The sequence below is a fragment of the Notothenia coriiceps genome, unplaced genomic scaffold (genome assembly GCF_000735185.1).
Source record: "Notothenia coriiceps isolate Sejong01 unplaced genomic scaffold, NC01 NC01_scaffold00004877, whole genome shotgun sequence".
Lineage (NCBI taxonomy): Eukaryota > Metazoa > Chordata > Actinopteri > Perciformes > Nototheniidae > Notothenia > Notothenia coriiceps.
In genome coordinates, this window is record NW_011337578.1 from 160,301 (window position 1) to 174,617 (window position 14,317).

Here is a 14,317-nt window from a genome sequence, read left to right on the forward strand (position 1 = left end):
ATTATTTGGTGCAGGCACGAAACATACGACCTAAATACATTGCTTCTAAAATCGTTCTGTATCAGAATACAATTTTTTTTTTTTTGTATCTCTTTTAAAATCGTTCTGTGTGACACGAAAAAAATGCGAAAATCGTGTTGGTGAACACGAATCAATAGATTCAATTAATTTTGTGACTATAACACGAAATGCCGTCAGACAGGGTTGGACACACACATACGAACAAACGCTGACAAAAAAGGCTTCCTGAAAATAATTGTAACTTCCATGTCTTTAGTCTTGTAGCAATTGAAATATGGTCGCCTTTTCCTGCTTACGCTTCACTTTTATTAAAACGAGGACACATTTTCAGCATCATGCAGTGTCCCTTCTTTTGAAATAGCAACATTTCTGCCCTTAATTGAGGAGACATGATTAAGCACAACAAGACCCGACCAGACAAAAAGACGTGGTGCAGGCACGAAACATGCTACCAATAGAAATACATTGCTTTTAAAATCGTTCTGTGTGACACGAAAAAAATGCGAAAATCGTGTTGGTGAACACGAATCAATAGATTCAATTAATTTTGTGACTATAACACGAAATGCCGTCAGACAGGGTTGGACACACACATACGAACAAACGCTGACAAAAAAGGCTTCCTGAAAATAATTGTAACTTCCATGTCTTTAGTCTTGTAGCAATTGAAATATGGTCGCCTTTTCCTGCTTACGCTTCACTTTTATTAAAACGAGGACACATTTTCAGCATCATGCAGTGTCCCTTCTTTTGAAATAGCAACATTTCTGCCCTTAATTGAGGAGACATGATTAAGCACAACCTATAGGTGCACGGAAATAGAAGGAGGAAAACCTATGCTCTGTGTTCGTACGTGCATGTGTGTGCGTGCTAACTGCTCGCTCAGTGAGTCATCCTTTGCTGGTGCCACCTGCGTCATCATGCCGCTCTCATCCTGGCGAATAAGACTTAAGGCAGAGACAGAGAGAATGGAGCAAGGCGTCTGAAGTCTGCTGCAGCGCAATGAAACTGAAATGACAAAACAATGGGAAGGAGTTATTTTGTGTAGGAGAGTGTGTGTGTCTCGGTTCCCTTGGATACCTCACTCGAAAAAACAACTGCAGGAGCTTGCTGGATTGAAGCGATACATTGAATTTCTAAGAAAATGCGCAGGAATACAACAATAAGGGGATTAGAGGAACATTTTAAAAGCATCCACATCACTGGTTTCAATCCTGTATGCTGACTTTCCTTTGTGCATTATTTTGAAAAGCAACTAGCATCATCTCCAAAGGGAGATTAATGAATATTCATAAATGGACCTATTTATTTTTCAATGTTCCTGAAAATGGTTAAAATGTCTCTATTGGGGATGGAACCCTAAACATTCTTACTTTTCAAAATCTTGTGGATTATCTTTCAGTATTTAGTTTTAACCAATAGGTTTTATGTGTTGTGTTTCACTAACCATCTTCCACTTTCCTGTATAAGTCGCTTGCATTTGCTTCTCTGCTTAGAACAAGCATGCGTTAACACAATACCACTGACTGTCCTGTGTAATACTCTGTTGCATGTGCTCTGTCCACCCTTCCAGTGTTGTTCTGTGCTTGATCAGTTTTGGTTAATGCCGTTTATGGAAGCGCTCTATTGTTATTCAGTCAGTTTGTATCGTTTGATACAAATCTAGCATAGATTTTTATAATAATTAAAACATTTCAGTTTAGAATATGTCCAGTTACAGTAGCTGCACCATTTTTGAACCTCAATGAATTAGTGACATAATGTCCCAAAAAACATTTTTAATACTGATAATCCCTGAACTCATATGCAGGAGGAATTTTTGGATTTGAATGACAGAACCTCTTCCATACGTACAGAGCAAGGCTACTCTGTTTCCTGTTAACTTAAGCTGCCAGCTGACCTGCTCTTCTCTGCTGCTCTTGTCTGTCTGCCTCTGTCATGCTCTTCTTACTTTATTTCTGTCTTTCTTTCTGTCTTTCTTTCTTTCTTTCCTTCTTTTCCCTTCTATCTCCTCACTTTCCTGCTTGTCTGTGTGTCTGCCTGCTTGTCTTTAGGTTCAGATAGTGCACAAAAAGCTGGACTTCAGCCATATCACGTCTCGCTGTGGCTCCAAGGACAATATCAAACATGTCCCTGGAGGTGGCAAAGTAAGTACTGCTGGAGCTGACGGGAGACTCTGCTTAGGGTGGATGCATATCACATTTTTTGCTATTTTAGCTTCCTGGTCAAATGTATGATCAATCCCATTTTTATCCTGACAACAAAAAGATCTGATCAGGATTTTTTTGTTATTTTATATGTAAATTAGAATCACCCTGGCTGAATGCATATTATATATTTTAAACCTAATTGCCTGTGTTTGCATCTTTATTTCACTCAAAGTGAATTGGCCATGAGTCCTTCTGCCCACCCTTCCAGATGTTGCTCCCATCTGCTCCAAACACCTGCTGCACTATCATAATCCATCTCTGGGCTGCCCTCACTATCACCACTTTGCTGTCTCTGATCAATAAACACAATGCTAAAGGTATACCGGAAAAGGATCATGTCCAAGAAGTGACAAATCAGATAAAGCTATTGGGTTTGTTCTCAATAGCAGCAACTGTTCTGCTTTAATACTCAAGAAACATCTCGTATAACAAATCCATAAAACATATCAAAGTCAACTTTAGTAGTAATAGTATATTAAAGAAACCTGCTACAATGGATGAAACTACACAAAAGCCTTACATTATATTTGCTCAATACTGTGTGTGGGAAAAACATATTTTGTAAGGCATGTTTCATGTAAAATAGGCAAATACAAACTGATAGTTCAAAATACCACAATACAAAAGTCTTATAGAAATCGCGTTTCTTTTTTTTTGCAGAAGGTTGATATGCACCAATATTCAAATTGTTCTGTAATTATTGAAATCTCAGGTGTGTTTCCTCAGTCTAAAATTACTTCATGGATATTTAAATTATTATTTGTGTTTGTATTATTAAACCAGGTCATTAATATTTCAACCTGTCATGTAAGCCTCTCATAACGGGGCGCTCTAATGTCAATCAGAACCCATCATGGTTGGTTTGCAAATAAAATGTTAACATCATTGAGGATCACAGCCGGCTGACTGTTTTTCCTCCTCTCTGTCATCAAATATATAAAAATGATTGTTCCTATTGCACACTTTTAGGCAGGTCACTGGCTCTTTCATCAGTGCCAGCTGCCGTCAGATTACTGCTTGTAATACTGAACACACACTCTCATGATGTGACGCAGTCTAATAACTGCCTGATCGTGTCCTCCTATAAAAGCCTGTGCTAATTCATATGCATAAATGGATCACAGTTACCAGCCAACCAAAACAGAAGGCACCTCATAACAGTGAACAAGGTCAAAGAAGGGGATAAAGCATGGGTAGGTAGTGCTTTATTGTATCCAGTCTCCTTTAATACAACATGTGTTGTGCAGAGCCTGATCCTCTCTATAAACGCAACAGGTGCATGATAATGGATGACAGTGATTTTGGATATTGAATAGAGTGGATTTCTGATTACGGCTGCATTGTGCTGGATGTGGCGTCCCTGTGAGTTATTGTAAAGAGGCTGCATTGTGATCTCGCCTCATCAACAGGTGCAGATCCTGTATAAGAAGGTTGATTTGAGCAAGGTGACTTCCAAATGTGGCTCAAAGGACAACATCAAATATAAGCCAGGTCAGACTTACAGTTACACTTTTGTATTTATTTCTATTAATTATTGATCTATATTCTATGTTTTGCTGGTTTCATACCTACCTTTTGTTTTACCTCAGGTGGAGGGGATGTGAAGATTGAGTCCCATAAGCAAAACATTAAAGCTAAGTCTAAGATTGGATCCATGGACAACATGGGGCCAGGCAATGATCAGACCAACGGGCACAAGGTCAAACTTTAAAACCGACTCTTATTTACTCTGTTAAAAGATGTTTAACTTCTCTTGTTCTGCTGACTCATTGTGCTTTTACTGGCTGACACCACACGATGGTGTGGTACCATGAGATAGAACACTATGAAAAAAAAACAGTGTGTGAATTTGTGTGTGTGTCCCTGCCCTTGTATGTCTATTTCTGGCTACAGGAGGAGAAGAAGACACCCCCCCCCCCAAATGGCGCTGCGACAACAGGACCAGCAGGTGTTGCTAAGGAGAATGGGGTGAAGGAGCCCACACCGACTCCTTTTGGTGGAGACGGCCTGAGGGAGCAGAGCATAGACAAACGCATCACTGAGACAAGTGGGTGTAAACACACACAAAATAAAAGCATGAAGTGCTCGTCAATGATTGAAGCCTTAGGACTCATTCCAAACTGCGCCTCACTTACTCGCTGTTCTATACTTCAATGGTCTAGACCAGTGGTTTTCAAAGTGTGAGGCGCGCCTCCCTGGGGGTTTGCTAGAGAGCTTCAGGGGAGGCGCAGCGTGAAAATAACGAGAAAAAGACGAGTAAAGTGTCACTTGCACACTTTTGGCTGTCTGTGGAGACCGAGTTCCCCCACCTTGCCAGCAAGGCTGTAAAAGTGCTCATTCCCTTTTCCTCCACCCAGGGGCGGACTGGTCCTCTGTGTGTTCTGGAGAATCACAGAACAGCCGGTCGTCTGAGCGTCGTTGACGGCCGGCTCGGTTCGCTGACGGCCGGCACCGCCCTTTATTTTTTAAACGGCATCATTTAAGTTGCGTTGACAGTTCACTAGCGTGCTCTACCAATTTGTGTGGGCTGGGTGAGATTCCAGGGTTGATTTTTAGTCCCAGTCCGCCCCTGCCTCGACCTACCTGTGTGTGTGAGTGCGGGTTTTCCGCATTGACTTTGATCAAAAGCAAGTACCGGTCAAGGCTGCAGCCAGAGGATGATCTGCGTTTATTCCTGTCTACATTGCATCCCTGAATCATCCGCATGTGCGCATTAAAGACGCAGACTCATTGTTCCCACTAAAGTAGGGGTGAGTGTAATAAGGAGGCAGAGTTGACGTTCACTGTGTTGCCGGGAGCATATAAGGATTTATCCACAATGTTGAAAATGTTACAAAAAAAACATTTAAATTTAAAACACAAAGATAAAAAGGTTTGAAAAAGTTATTGTTTAATGTTTGAAGGAGGTGACGCCACTCAGCTAATCAAATCGGTGCAGTCAGTGAGTCAGCACGATAGATTCAAACACACACACAGAGAAGAGACAAGAAGAGAGAAACAATAGTGAGTAATTTCAAATGGCGTGCTCAAAAAAGAGAAAGGTAGACAGCAAAAACAGAGCATTTTCTCTTACTGGACCTCTTTGAAATGCATTTGAATACCCCTGCATTTATAGCAACAATAATAATAATAACAATAATAGCAATAATAATTGGGAGGGGGGGCGCGGCTGTTCTTATGTTCTCTGAGGGGAGGCTCACCTTCCCACACTTTGAAAACCCCTGGTATAGATGTACTGTTAGCCTTTCAAAATTCTCAGTATTTCTAAACAATAGGTCTTCGATTTTTGAAAGAAATAAACAAGAGCAGGCTTCTTATTTGTTGCAGACAATGGTAGATTCTTTTTGGCTGAAATAACAAGTGCCTGTGGCCGATCCAGTGTTTGTCGCTAGTGTAAGCTTATGCTGTTTCCGAAATATGTTTTTTTAGATGAGTGGCCAAAAGTCCGCCTCCTCAACCGCTAATGCTCCATTTGGAATAGAGATGGAGATAAAGAAGCAGCATTTAGTATTAAAGCACAGCATTATAAATAACAAAACACTAAAATTCTAACATAATCTTTTGATAGTTTCATATCGAGGTTAGATGTATACTTTAATAATTTAAACAATTAAAAGAAGAGAAAGAGACATTGATTTTTTTTATTTAATGTAAAACACTCAAATGTGGGCTTTGCTTGACTGTAAACTAACTATAGAGCATGAGAAAAAAAATGCAAAACTTGTGATTATCTGTAATGATATGGTTTGCTAATTTGGCTATAACACATACTTTATGTATCTGGACATGCATTGCAGAAAACACACAGTTTAATTAGTTTGAATATGCTTTAGTTTTTTTGTTTTGGCCTAATATCAGGTTTGTTCTTGTTGAAATCCATAATGTATTTTTTTTACTTTTCTTTAATTACTAGATGTCTAGTTACGGTTGCTTTGTTATGTTTAGAAAACCCCTTATCAGGGTGTAGCGGCAATAACTCCCTATGAGTTAGCTGCTGAGAGGCTAAAAAGTGTTCTTTGCTGTGACGCGTTCCATGTAAGAGTACGTAGTCATTTGTAGTCCATGGTGTTTAATAAAACGAAAACAAACAATATACAACTCCAGACCTGACGGTCAACAGAAAGTATCAGAGCAAATTCACCCTCTTCCTACATCATATCCTCCCAAACCGGCATCCAACAGGTGACCTAAATAACAATAAACCACACCCACGTGACCATTGCCGGAAGTGATAAACAATAACAATTAAACGCGATGCAAACAGAAATGAAGATAATAATACAAACAATAAGTAATGGCAAAACAAGCATTTTGGCTCCTACACAGGGGTTTAGCAAACGGTCAATTACACAACAATTGACTGTAAAAAGCTATGCGTGCATGTATGTTGGAGTATACCTGTGCTACGTGTGTGATTGAGTGGTGTGGTAGAAACAGCAGACACTTTTCTGCTGAATGAAATTATGAAGAGACCTACAGACTAAGAATTAGCCAGTCTGAGTGGATAAATTCATCCCTGGCCCAGCAGCTAGCCTCCAGACTCCCTGAGTTCAGAGGCACAACAGACTTCTGCCACCTGATGTGGTTGCCAAACTCTGTCTACTTGATGGATGGCTGTAGTGCTAATACAATATAAAAAGGGAATGGTTTATAATTTGGCACATAATTCATATAAACCTTCCCCACAGTGACAGCCTGTAAGCTGGAAAAGAAACAGACCATCTGGCTGGAAGTGTTTCCTCTGTCTCAGTATCACTTTTGTCACCCTCTTTTTCTCTCTTTGGTTACTGCCTAGTTTCTTATTCTAGTTTCTTCTAATCAACAGATTGAGTCCCAGTGAGCTTTAGATTTTGGTGGGACACGCATGGCGCTCGCCAACCTGCCAATCAACCGACCGACCAACCTACCACGGCGCAGTCACTTCCCTTTGGCCCTGTCCTTCATCTCGCCCACCGCTGCACCAAACTGACGGATCGCCTCAGTGTTTCTCCGGGGTCCGCCTGCCAGCTTCTTGCTACCAACCCTGACCTTTGACCTCTCAACGGTTGACCTTTGACCCTGCCTACCACAGAGAAGAGCACTTGCTTTTTGTCTGTGTTTCTGTGTGTTGGGTTCCACCAGCTTCTTGCCTGATAAGATCCTCTTGTAGGCACTGATTTAGAGGACTTCAACCGCAAACCCTAAATTGAATTACACCAACACAGCAAACCCACTATTGTAGTCAATGCTGTATGAAAGCATACCGAGCATAGGCAGTTTTAGAATTATGTCCACCTATTAGTTTGATACAGTTTAAACACAAATACTTATAGCGCAAACACCCTGCCTCAGAACTTAGTTTCTAAGTCCCTCCTATAAGCCTTCACAAAACAAATCCTCATTCATCTTTAGAACATGTAAGCAAATCTATGCTAACGCTACTCTTTGCCCCACTTTCATTCCCAGTCCATGTACACTTGGCTCCAAAGCATACTTACCAGCTGAGGGCTTGCTACCAGTCAGCAGCAGGGAAAACACTGGCAAGTCTGCTTCAAATCCAAACATCCCAACCTTTCAGACGGACAGAAATTATTTCCAAATCTACAGTATTAACAAGACTGCACTCTGTCCCATTATAGCTAACTCCTCAAACATTATCTCCCATTACATTTATTGGTATCATTGCACATGTTTATTTTTACCTAATTTATTACAATTCTATTTCTCCGGACTATTAATATCATGATGCTAACCATTAGCAGTGGCTCAGTGGACAGGGGCTTATGTAGACTACAGATTATACAATTTGAGATGTTTCGTAATTGAACTAAAGACAGAGTTCAACATCAGTTCAGAAGCAAAGTGCAGAGCCATTCAGGGTGATCCTGTGTCATCATTCAAGAAAGGATGTATTCATTGACAGTACACAACAGAAATGAGGAGGCTATAAAAAAGCAGACAAGACTTACTTCAGTTAGAAACATAATTTACTGATATGATAATCATCGAGAGAGATAGGCGTCAAGTGATGGGGGAGCTCTGTGTCTTCTCTGGGTAGCCATGGCTAAAAAAAGGATTTGCCACTGAACACAGGTATTTGATCTCTATGCCAAGTAAGTTGCGATCACAGTATTTAACCTCAAAGTGATTATAAATTCAAACTGAATGAGCGACCTTGAGCAGGATTATTTAACCCTTCAAGAAAAGTGTTAAACCTTGGAGTTACTCTGCAATATTTAGTCAACAAACATAAAGGGTCAATGCACAGTATACAGCATGTAGCACAGGCACAGGCTGCTGGGTAAAGACACGGTCACGCGGAAATATCACATTAAAATCTGTGTTATGCAATGCAATCCGCATCACCAGAGATTTGCCTACACGGTACAAGAGAAAATGTGAAAAATGTTCACATCAAGTCAAGTTTGTGAACTAAGGGACACATTAAGTTGCTGGAGGGTAGAGCTGCTAAAACCACATGATTTGGGAAAACGTGCGGTTTCCACCATGCCACTTTCTGGTGTGACTGGGTCTTAATTCTATCTAACATAATATTTATTTATTCTAATCCCTGTTAGCTTCCACAAAGTGGTCGCTACTCTATGTAAAACAATATGTATTAACACAACAGGGTACTTACTGACCTCTGGAGGATATTACCCACCTCTGGGGATATATTGACAGCACCACTTAATGTTACTAAACTGTTCACATCCTGGGCACGAAGCTGAACACTTTGACTTAGATCCGTCCTGGTCCCGTGCCTATAGGACAAGTCTACAAACTACGGGTGATGTTTAAGGACTGCAGCCCGGTTTGGTTTTGTTTGATGATTTTAAAAAATGACACAAAAAAAACCTGAAGCAACCTTAACCTTATCTTAAAATGTAGCTCACATCCGACCCTTCGCATGGCATCAAGTCTGGGGGCAATAAAGTCTTAATCTTCTCCGTAAGTGTGTTCCTGTCAAAGCACATGCAACCCTGTTCTCCTGCACTATAACTCTTAGGTTTCCACTGTAATCGCAAAGCTCCCATGTATCCTCAGTCCCCGTCATACAGCTATAGACCGCAGCAGTCACGCTGATCTGTGTTTAGCTTAACAACTTCACATGTGGCTATTAGAGACAGACAGACAGACAGACACTTTCATTCTCTCGCGCATGTGGTACTTCCTGCTCACGTTGTTCAACCCGGTTTCCGTTTTCCAGCTGGCCGATGCGTCTTAGAATCCTCTCTGTGAGACCTGCTTACTTTCCTCCCACAAAAACAAACCTACACATAAGCACAGATATCTATAAACAGGAAGCACACACACACCCAAATAAATCATCACACATACACAAACAATATAAAACACACAGATGAACACCCTGAAATAAAAACGGTATTCTGTTCATAGAAGCATTTTTCTGTTTATGATACCAACTCTGTTATGTTATAGTATGTTGGTTGTCTATGCTGATATTGTTAAAACAATGATGAGCCGTTTCGGTTTGTTGTTCCTATCGTAGTCATTGTCCCCTTTTCGTGTATTTCCTGTCTTTCACTCCAACTCTCGGAAAGCAGTACATTGATATTAGTTGGGAACGTCCCCTGTTACGTGCACATGGACAGAGATCGACCACAGAAGTTGACGGGCAGTTAATTGGGTTAGCGTTGAGGAAGATGTGTTAACTAAAGGGAATAATGTTACATCCATGGCAAGTCTAAAGTTGTGAGTGTTTTTTGCAACTCTTGATTGCTTATTTAGTAGATTGAACCTTACCACTTTAGCATGTGTTTTACTCAACATCTGTAGTGTAAATAGATTGAAGTAAATAGCTTATTAAATGCATTTGTTTCTGTTTTGTTAAGCTTTGAGTTGTTCTTTGTTATGTATAGGATACCACTGAATATACAAATCTTTAAAGGTTAAAAAATGTGATACTATTATTAGAAATGTTCTTACTTTGCTCTTAAATGCCATGAATGCATCAGTATTTCAGCAGTAAGCCAGAACCAAGAACATCCTGCTAATACTATAGCTGGGGCCATCCAGTGGGGACAAATTGAAATAGATCCACATATTTACATGTAGCAGTGTTTTCATAAAACAATGTGGTAATGCACTAAAGATAATCTTTATTATGTTGGGAAATCACCGCGATTCAGTGCAATGCATTTTTGATTCTATGAAAACAGCACTGATGTGACTTTGATTTACAGACCAAAAGCGTTGTTGTGTGTCACAGAAAAAAGTATTGTAGAAGCAGCTAAATGTTGAAAGCCCTATCTACTCCCTGTAATACTATGCAGTGTGCATTAAAGCCTGCGATGGTCTCCGCTAAAACTAGGAAGGATTAGTGACGTGTTTGTGGGGTGTTGCCGTAGTTGTCAGATGTGTGAAGTGTTGCTACTGCATCCATCCTGTAGAGAGCGCTGCTTGGCCTCTAGAACACTGATAGTCTGGCGCTGAGACTTAACAAAGGCTGACTGAGAAACCTTACATCACCGCTAGTGAAGCTCCAGTCAAGCTACATACTGTTCCCATTAAATATTTTGATGGTCACACTATATGTTATTGTATCTGGAACAATGAAAACCATCGGAATTATATTACTTATGTACAGCTCCTCTTAAAACTCAAAAGACTCTTGTACACTTTGAACACAGTCTTGTTCATTTCGTGATGCACTGAAGTGAAGTTGCTTTACTGTATATTGGTAAAACATTGTCAGCTGTGTACTGTACATGTGTGCTTTTCGCAGCAAAACAGTCTCGCTAGTTAGATGAAGTTACGATAATCAGAGAACAAGTGATCAAATTGTCGTCAATAAAACTAAAAAGCACCGTTGATGCATATTTAACATTGTACTGCTCCCTACAAAAATCATTCCCATGAGTTGCCTAAAAGTAAAACATGAAATATGTGTGGATCATATGTGAACACGATAATGTGAATCTTTCTTCGGGAATAGGAGAACAAAGGAATGAGAGCACTTTGATAGTTGTAGATATTGGTTTGTGCATATAACAGAGGAACAAGTTTTAGTCTTAATGTGTGTTGGATGCTCAGTGTAAGAGCATGTTATTGGGTTGATCTGATGTGGTGTATCTTGAATGACACATCGGGACCCCTTTCTCTTGGTCAGCTTAGTGGATTTTAGTGGAACTTTGGTCATCTGTGTTGTTCTATTGGCTATGATAGTTTTACACTCTACTCTCCAGTCTGCCCTTATGTTGTTTCTGTCAACATTCACTGGTTATTACTTTCTGACCAAGCTACAAAAGTACATCTCCCAAGTGGGAAGGTTTCAGTTTATAGACCATACGGAGCTTCGAGCAGCTTAATTTGATATATTTTGAGAGGACTGGCATCAGAGCTACCTCTGGCAAAACATTTTATGATAAGGGAATTTAGAGTAATTATACTGAAGTTGTATCCTAAACAATGAAAATGAGAACTTGCAGCAGTGAATTACTTTCAAAGTACTATCCCATGACCTGTGAAATGCAAGGTTTGTTCAATGGCAAACATTCTGAAAAAAAATGCATTGCTTGTTTTGTTTGCAAACGAGGGACATTAGCAAGTAAGCTACTAAAGCTAGCAGATAATAATAAAGATTGTAATTCTGTTTTGTAATTTATGAATCTATGGGCGAAAAAGTCAAATACAAATCCAATTAAGTTAAGGGACACGTTTTGTAATTGTTTCTAACTTTGTGGGAGTAAAGAAATGTCATAATGTAGTTACATTAAAAAAGATTAGGTTACAAAAAAATGTTTGACATTTCTATACATGAAATCCTCAAAAAGGGGAATCCTGATGTTGTGTTATACTTTTTCCATGGAAGGGGATTTGTGCCTTTATAGATACACAAAAGAGAGCTGACAGAAAATGAAATTAGTGATGACATGTAACCAAGGTCCCTGGGCATCATCTTAAAGTGCTAACCAGGGCGACACATAGAGAACAGTAAATCTTCAGTTGTTGTGTAAGAAGTTTTATTGTGACTTTACATGAGAATCAGGTCGGCTTAAAGCAAGTCTGTCGTTTGGTATCAGTGTATTTGTTGTCTGATAAGTAGCGACGGATAGCTGTATGTGAATGACAAAGATGTGTTGAAGGTCACTTAGAAGCAGTGACGACATTGCATAGTTTTTTTGCCAGAAATTGAATTTTTTAAACTAAAAGGTACTGCTCGGTGCAAATCTGGCTCACAAAATTGAAAATAAGCATGGCTCCAGTCTACCTTCATTTGTTAAGCTTGTCAATTCAAATTAAGGTTTAATAGAATCATAGAAGATATATGATTAGTTTTTCGGAATCAGTAAAGTAACCAGTATGGTTATTTTTGGACTACAGTTAAACAAATTTAAGCTTGGACAAAATGTAATAACCAGATTCACTCTGATGTCCGTTCACAACTGTTTGACTCCCCAGTATAGCGCCTGAACACCACCCTTCCACTAGTATCTCACACTGTCCCTTGTATATAGTTACCACCTTGTTTTTATCACTCCAGAAGTAACTCAAAGAAAAAATTAAAAAGAAAAAAAAAAGAAAAATAATCGTACTGCTTCTTAACAGGGTGTTGTGGATGTTGACAGATGAGCTCTCACGTTCATAAACCTGTTACTGTTAAGGTTAATAATGTTATTATTATAAGATCGAAAGCATAAGAAAGGAAAAGTGTACTTTTTCTTTTTTCAGTGTCTGCCTTTTTTTCCGCCAAGAAAAGGGCTGCTGAAGTTTCAAGAATGTTTTTAAAATGTATTAAAGATGCAAGATGATGAATACATGTTTAAGGTTTGTACCTTAGAACTCTGTTCTGTTTTGGAAGATAGATCACATTGGAAACACTATTTACCAGATTAAAATTAAAGAAGGGAGGCAGTGTGTGTCGTGTTTGGGTAGGATCTGAGGTATGACTTAATAGGTATACAGACAGAAAAACCTCAAATTACAGATAACAAAATCACAGAATTTGTGGAAATGTATTAAAACAGAAATAGAAATTGCCATTTTAATATTGGATTGAAATGCACTACTGTAATACTTGACACACACTGGTCAGCCCTTTCGCTCGCCTACCACCACCCCCCTCCCGTTAGACTAACCAGACTTAGTCTTTTGGCATGTGGTAGAATGTAATGTTCTGTATTAGACAGCTCCTATATAGACCCCTCAACATACCTACCAACACGGGACTGAGTTAAGGGATGTCTTGGACCAAATTGAGGACAATTTTTGGACAAATTTGCACAATGAGTAAGGGAGATGTCTAATTGCCTGAGATGTAACTGGGAAAAAGTTATCAAGAACAAAAGGGAGTGTTGGTAGATATGAACCTGGGGGCCATAGCTGTGTCTTCCACCTGCAGAGGCTTGTAGCGTCACAGCACTGAAAGGTATTTTTTCTACTTTGGTCCTTTACCACATATACAGCATGGTAATAGTTTGTTTTATCAAGGAGAGCTCACCACTAGAATTGTACTAGCAATACATATGTAATGATTTAATTTACTAGACATACTTTAAATATAAATTGTTTTGTGTCTTACATAGTTATAAGCTCAATTGTTGAACATACCATTACAAATTGAAAGGAAAACAATTGGCAAAATAATCTACTTTTCAGTGCTGAGGTGTGGATCCACTGTAGCGTGTGCTGTTTTATTCTGTAGGCCACACCACCATAGCAAAAGCATGCAGAAGACAACAAACATACTGCTGGTTGTTAGAGGCATCTGTCCGATTAGATAGAGCTCATCTCCCCTTTCAATTCTGAATATTTGGTATGAAAGAGATGTTCATTGTGATTCATTGTTAACCAGTGATGTGAATATTAATCATGAAATAAAAAGATGAGCAAAGATCACTAAAGTGTCAGAGTTTTTTTATTTCTTCTACAATTATTTACATAAGGTAGTGTTGTCATGCAGTGTCGTTAGACCACTGCACGACGTCTCAAACCTAACGTATAGAATGTGTAGCTTCTGTGTGTGTTTTTAAAATGAGTGTTGCAAATATCTAACTGACTGTTAAGTAGAAAATGCATAAACTAATCTATCATAATGTTTATTTGTGCTTGGTTGATCAGTGTGTTCAGCTTTTTGCAACTCT

At 39.3% G+C, this 14,317-nt stretch overlaps 1 protein-coding gene across 5 annotated transcripts in view; it reads left to right on the plus strand.

Annotated features, from left to right (window-relative positions):
* Positions 1-14,072, plus strand: part of map4l (microtubule associated protein 4 like) — a 107,498-nt gene extending 93,426 nt beyond the window's left edge. For 4 of the 5 annotated variants that reach the window (XM_010767908.1, XM_010767905.1, XM_010767910.1 and 1 more), the window contains 5 exons: positions 2,076-2,168; positions 3,641-3,722; positions 3,821-3,930; positions 4,125-4,278; positions 7,057-14,072. In XM_010767908.1, coding sequence (XP_010766210.1) covers positions 2,076-2,168; positions 3,641-3,722; positions 3,821-3,930; positions 4,125-4,278; positions 7,057-7,061 — 444 coding nt within the window. In that variant the 3' untranslated portion in view covers positions 7,062-14,072. The remainder of the gene's footprint in view (positions 1-2,075; positions 2,169-3,640; positions 3,723-3,820; positions 3,931-4,124; positions 4,279-7,056) is intronic. The other variant, XM_010767907.1, reaches the window with a different exon arrangement.
* Positions 14,073-14,317: the final 245 nt, after the last annotated feature.